General features: G+C 43.3%; 1 protein-coding gene across 1 annotated transcript in view; it reads right to left on the minus strand.

Annotated features, from left to right (window-relative positions):
- LOC106814898 (ankyrin repeat domain-containing protein 13D-like) overlaps positions 1-6,005 on the minus strand; it is a 51,313-nt gene that overhangs the window by 3,704 nt on the left and 41,604 nt on the right. Inside the window, exons 5-12 of the mRNA XM_014819274.1 lie at positions 3,647-3,830; positions 3,373-3,439; positions 2,915-3,032; positions 2,511-2,557; positions 2,100-2,282; positions 1,025-1,127; positions 645-765; positions 439-505 (exon numbers count right to left, since the gene is read on the minus strand). Of these exons, the coding sequence (XP_014674760.1) occupies positions 439-505; positions 645-765; positions 1,025-1,127; positions 2,100-2,282; positions 2,511-2,557; positions 2,915-3,032; positions 3,373-3,439; positions 3,647-3,830 (890 nt within the window). The remainder of the gene's footprint in view (positions 1-438; positions 506-644; positions 766-1,024; positions 1,128-2,099; positions 2,283-2,510; positions 2,558-2,914; positions 3,033-3,372; positions 3,440-3,646; positions 3,831-6,005) is intronic.

The raw sequence follows: 6,005 nt of genomic DNA on the forward strand, positions 1-6,005 counted from the left end.
TGACAATGATAGAGTAGTAACTACATGGAACAGCGGTATCTCTGTGTGCAGATGACAATGATAGAGTAGTAACTACATGGAACAGCGGTATCTCTGTGTGCAGATGACAATGATAGAGCGGTAACTACATGGAACAGTGGTATCTCTGTGTGCAGACGACAATGATAGAGTGGTAACTACATGGAACAGCGGTATCTGTGTGCAGACGACAATGATAGAGCGGTAACTACACGGAACAGCGTTATCTCTGTGTGCAGACGACAATGATAGAGCGGTAACTACACGGAACAGCGTTATCTCTGTGTGCAGATGACAATGATAGAGCGGTAACTACATGGAACAGCGGTATCTCTGTGTGCAGACGACAATGATAGAGCGGTAACTACACGGAACAGCGTTATCTCTGTGTGCAGACGACAATGATAGAGCGGTAACTACATGGAACAGTGGTATCTGTGTGCAGACGACAATGATAGAGCGGTAACTACATGGAACAGTGGTATCTCTGTGTGCAGACGACAATGATAGAGCAATAACTACCTAGAACAGCGGTATCTCTGTGTACAGACGACAATGATAGAGCGGTAACTACATGGAACAGCGGTATCTCTGTGTGCAGACGACAATGATAGAGCGGTAACTACATGGAACAGTGGTATCTCTGTGTGCAGATGACAATGATAGAGCGGTAACTACATGGAACAGTGGTATCTCTGTGTGCAGACGACAATGATAGAGCGGTAACTACATGGAACAGTGGTATCTCTGTGTGCAGATGACAATGATAGAGCGGTAACTACATGGAACAGCGGTATCTCTGTGTACAGATGACAATGATAGAGCAATAACTACATGTGGAATAGCAGTTTCTGCGTGCAGACGACAATTATTGGACTGGTGAAAGGTGATTGTATTCTAGCAGATATTAATCAATTTAATAATGTGTTTAACATGTTACCCATGGACAAACGGTGACAACTTGTCCGTGCTGCAACCACATTATGGTACTTCCAGAACAACTCACCTATTTTGATCGGGAAACCGGATGGCAGCTGTAGAGTTATGAAGTCGCGCAGTTTGGCAAAATGTGCATTGCTAGTCGCCATCAGGTCTATGATAGGAAGTACCTGTGTAACAAATTTACAGATGAGTACACCGACTAGCAAAAACTTTAGCTGTCCACATTTCTTACATGAATGCTATTTCTGTAATTTTGTGACCATAACTGTCAGAATTCCTATTTGTGTGCCTGCCATGCGACTGCCTGCCTGCCATACGGCTGCCTGCCTGCCTCTTTTCTGTCTGTCCATCTGTCTGTCTGCCTCCCTGCCTACCTGCCTGTCAGCCTGCCTGTCCATCTGTCTGTCTGCCTACCTGCCTGTCTGTCTGCCTGCCTGCCCGCCTGCCTGTCTGTCTCTCTGTCTGTCTGCCTGCCTGCCTGCCTGCCTACCTGGCTCTCTGTCTGTCTGTCTGTCTGCCTGCCTGCCTGCCTGCCTGTATGTCTCTCTGTCTGTCTGTCTGTCTGCCTGCCTGCCTGCCTGCCTGTCTGTATGTCTATCGGTTTGTCTGCTTTACTGCCCCTCTACCTGTCTGCCCACCTGCCCACCTGCCCACCTGCCCACCTGCCTGTCCGTACAGCCGTTATTTACCTTTCTCTTTCTCACTGTGTATATATTATTTGTAGATAATAACCATGTTGTGTTTCTCACAAAGAGTCAATAAATAAATCGTTGATTGTACAACAATAGTATCGTTTATTGTACAGCACTAGTATCGTTTATTGTACAGCGATGGTATGGTACGACGATAGGAGTTGCATAATCGCACACTATCTGTGATTAGTCTCTATAAGTTTAGAAAACGGTTCTTCGAAAGAATCCTCGTTATAATCGCACACTATCTGTGATTAGTCTCTATAAGTTTAGAAAACGGTTCTTCGAAAGAATCCTCGTTGTTATTACTGGAGGCATCCATCTTCGCACACCCCGTGGCGCCATCTCTAGTCAGTTCTGCCATGTTCGCGAATGTTCACTTTCGTGCATCGCCACAACAAACCAGATAAACTTTTATTCCAACTCTCAATGGTGCATAAAAATTACCTGCTCCTGAAGATCCAATGGATATTTTTCACAGAGCCATAGGCTGGCTTTAAAGCGCTGTGATTTTGTCGTTTGCTCCTTTGGTCTGCCAATGTCTCGCGACCCAAGGTCCAGTTTGTCATTGAAATACTCTTCAGGGCTGATGTGGGATGGGTTGTAACAATCAGTCGTTGTCGTCGTTTCCTAGAAGCACAAAATACAAACGTTAAATGATGTCATTTGATGCTCGGTAAACTGTATTTATTAGAATATTTAGCCTTATTTTATATTGTCTATTAAAAATAGAACTGTTACGGATATTCATTAGTAATCAATGGGATTAGACTGAACCAGCACTGCAACGAAATTTAAAGTGAGCAAATTGATGATGATAGTTTCTGTTAATCATGTCTATTATAATAAAACAATTACCCCATTTACTGTTTTACCAGCTGCAGCTTCCTCCAGTTCTGCCAAGCCTACAAGACAAAGCAAGTTCCATATGTGTAAGCATTCAGACTAGTCAGGCTTGCAGCAGCTCACAGCTACAGCAAGACAGAGGCAGTGATAACTTTCCGCTGTCAACACTTCAGGGTCAACGGAAGTTGTAGGAACTATGAACCAATTTCGCATTTCTTATCCCAGGAAAACTGACAGTGGTCACTCCAGTGGTCTCATGCATGAAATTTAAATGCCAAAATAATCGCAATAGAGTGAGCTGCAACCTATAACAGATATATAGGTGGAGTGAAAGCTAAATTGATTTTCTTATTTACTATTGATTGCTTCGAAAACTATTCCAAGATTGAGGATTAGGTATACTGATTAGACTGTACCTAAGAATGAATGGATGGGCGTTTTCAGAGTCCGTGAGCTGGCTTGCTTTTTGTCCGTCTCAGACATGTGTTCGACGCGTGACTTTGTCAGCAGCTCGACATTATTGGCTGTAAATACCTGCCGAACAGATTACGAGCAGATGAAACACTCATCCTTAACTCACGGACACACAGCTCGCTTTCTGCCGATGTAGAGTTCTCTAGATGACACTGACAATCATATTATTCATTACAAAGCTATGCCTTCCAAACTTGCTAAAACATATTGATAATTCTGCATGCATGCTGTATGTGTCTCAAGCTGATCTGGGTTGTAAAAATAGCTACTCCTCTATGATCATAACTTACTGCATTATCACTCAAACACAGAAATAGGTAACGTATAATAGCTTAGCATAGAGTCTCTTGATGTTTAGTTAGTTTCTAAAACGTTATAGGGTCTTTAACACTCTACTTACCTTGGCTGGATAGCTATTGATATTTTCCTCTTTGTCACTTCTCCAACCCCAGATACCTGCCTTTGCCCTGGAATAATAGAAGTGCAATTTCTTATTAAATACACGTAAATAGACGAAGGAATGACGGAAGAATGATGGATGGATAGATAGTTGAACAAACAGGTTGGACAGATGGCCACTCTAAACCAGCTACCTAAATACACATGAACTCTAGCACTAGACCACTAGCGCAGACAACTACGTCCATCAGGTGGCTGCACGACGCGCGGCGCACCTCTCAAATGCGATCTTCTCCGTGTCTAGGAAGGTAGTCATGACGGGCGACGTGAGACGCGCGGCGATCATGCGCTCGGACGGCCTCATCATGCCGACGTCCGGCGGCGGCGTGAGAATCTCCATCTGCTCGGAGTAGACCTGCTCAAGGTCATGGTCCACCTCCATGACGGTCGCGCGGTCCGCTACGAGCCGCAGCAGCGACAAGAGAACATTCCCATTGCTGTTCACCCGGTTATATTTGATCGAGCCATTAGCCATAGATAGTTAGATAGTTAGATAGATAGTTAGATAGTTAGATAGATAGTTAGATAGTTAGATAGTTAGGTAGATTTGTTAGCTAGATAGATGCCATTCCAGCATCGGAATACCAAACAGATACTCGTGCACAGAAGTACTCTTGGTTTCGTTATAGTTTACCTCGCATTGACTTTTGATAAGTTATTTGTCAGTCAAAAATTCACGAACAATTTTCGTTGGATTGTAAGTAAAAGTTGTGTAAGATATTATCAAAAAGCCCAGAAGAACAGCATGAGACAGATCACAAACCTTGCCTAAAATTCTAAACATTAGGTGAAAAAATACTGCCCACAAACATTCCCCACGACCCGCACACCTCTTGTCCCACCAACTATACATATCCTGTCTCAGTACCCACACATAATTTGCGGCACCTATTTCATCACCCATGTCTCTCCTCTCTGTTCACCCTCATATCTCCTGTTGTCTCACCACTCACACTAGGGAGGTTTCGCACAGCGACTCGTACGCGAACGCGAACTGATACGTCATCAGTTTGTGTGTACTAGTGATGTCATTCGCGTACCAGGAAGTGATTCGCGTTCGTTCAAGACGCGTTAGCCATCGCATACGCGTAAGTATCAAAACGTGTATTTATTTCTCCTATTATTCATTGAAATTGGATAAATACGTATCGAATTTCCACGCTATATAATCTTTGCTATTGTAGGACCGTGAGATCCCCGAAAACCATTATTTCACACACCGCCTATATAATCAACCAAAGGAACAGGAGATAGCTCTATCGGCCACTAACCACATGCTTAGGGGCCCTAAATAAATTAGCATTGACAGTAGACGGTCACTGACCGAGGTCGCCTCCGAGTTTGCCGACCAGTTGTCATTAAGGGAGGACCTTAATGACAGGTGATCGCAACATGGCCGGGGTACAACGACCTTCGACGATAACCGCCGCAACGTGGCGAGGTCGAGAGAGACGGATAAAAGGATAGGGTTTTCGGGTAGAGGGGAGAGACGCCGACGTATAGCTGACGGGTATGTGTGCATCGTTTTGATCTGTGTTTACAATAAAGCTATAAGTGTTGTTTACCGTTTACATCACTCGTTACTTCGACTATCTACGGTCTACAGTCTACGAACGTATATTCCACGCTACACTATATAGGACACTGCATTAACTCAATTTTTCATGTTTTCTTTTCTCATTAAGGCCAAAAATCTAGTCATCAAAATCGGTACCGAATTCTTCACAAAAATCACACCTAGTCCTGATCAAAACTGATCATGAGAGATTCTAACTAAGAACTGGGCGTATGAAAAAGTGTGAATCAGAAATGGGTATTATATATGAGAAACTGGAATTCTGCAGATAATCAGTTAATCACTCCGAAAATATTTCAGAAGCTGTGCTCGTGGTATGTTGCAAGCTAGCACGACCAGGCTGTGTGACTAACGTGTACACACTACAGGGCTGCCAACTCTCACGCATTGACCGTGAGACTCACGCATTTTGACCAAATCTCACGCTGATCTTACAATATCTCACGCACAGCCAAAAAATGCTGAGATATCTCACGCATGAATAAGCTCTTCATGAATAAAACGCTGAAATATCTCACGCACAGCCAAAAACATCTTACAATATCTGAAAACAGTCACTTTAGTATGCACCAAATTGCACAAATTGAAGTTATAAAATGCAAAAGCTCCCTATCGTGGGAGGGGGAAACCCCCTTCCCCCCCTCAGTCGCTTCGCTCCCTCGCATCTCACTCTCACCTATCACCCAATGTTGGCAGCCCTGCACACTAGGGTATTCTAACCCTAGCAACACCGTTTCTTGGAACTAGTTGCAAGCTTGATCAGACTAGTATTAGGCCTAGATGAGTTTGCTTCAAGAACGACCCAGCTTTTTTGGTTTAAACTCGAATTGAAATATTCTATCAAAACTATTAGATTATTGTAAGTTTTGTTACTTCATATTTATAGTCTATAACAGTACTTTGGCAGATAAGGTCTATGTCCCCTTGACCTCTGTTTGACCTCGCTCGTTTAGCTATTTCTGACTAATATATATATATATATAATATATAATATATAT

The sequence above is a fragment of the Priapulus caudatus genome, unplaced genomic scaffold, assembly GCF_000485595.1.
Source record: "Priapulus caudatus unplaced genomic scaffold, Priapulus_caudatus-5.0.1 Scaffold1001, whole genome shotgun sequence".
NCBI lineage: Eukaryota > Metazoa > Priapulida > Priapulimorpha > Priapulimorphida > Priapulidae > Priapulus > Priapulus caudatus.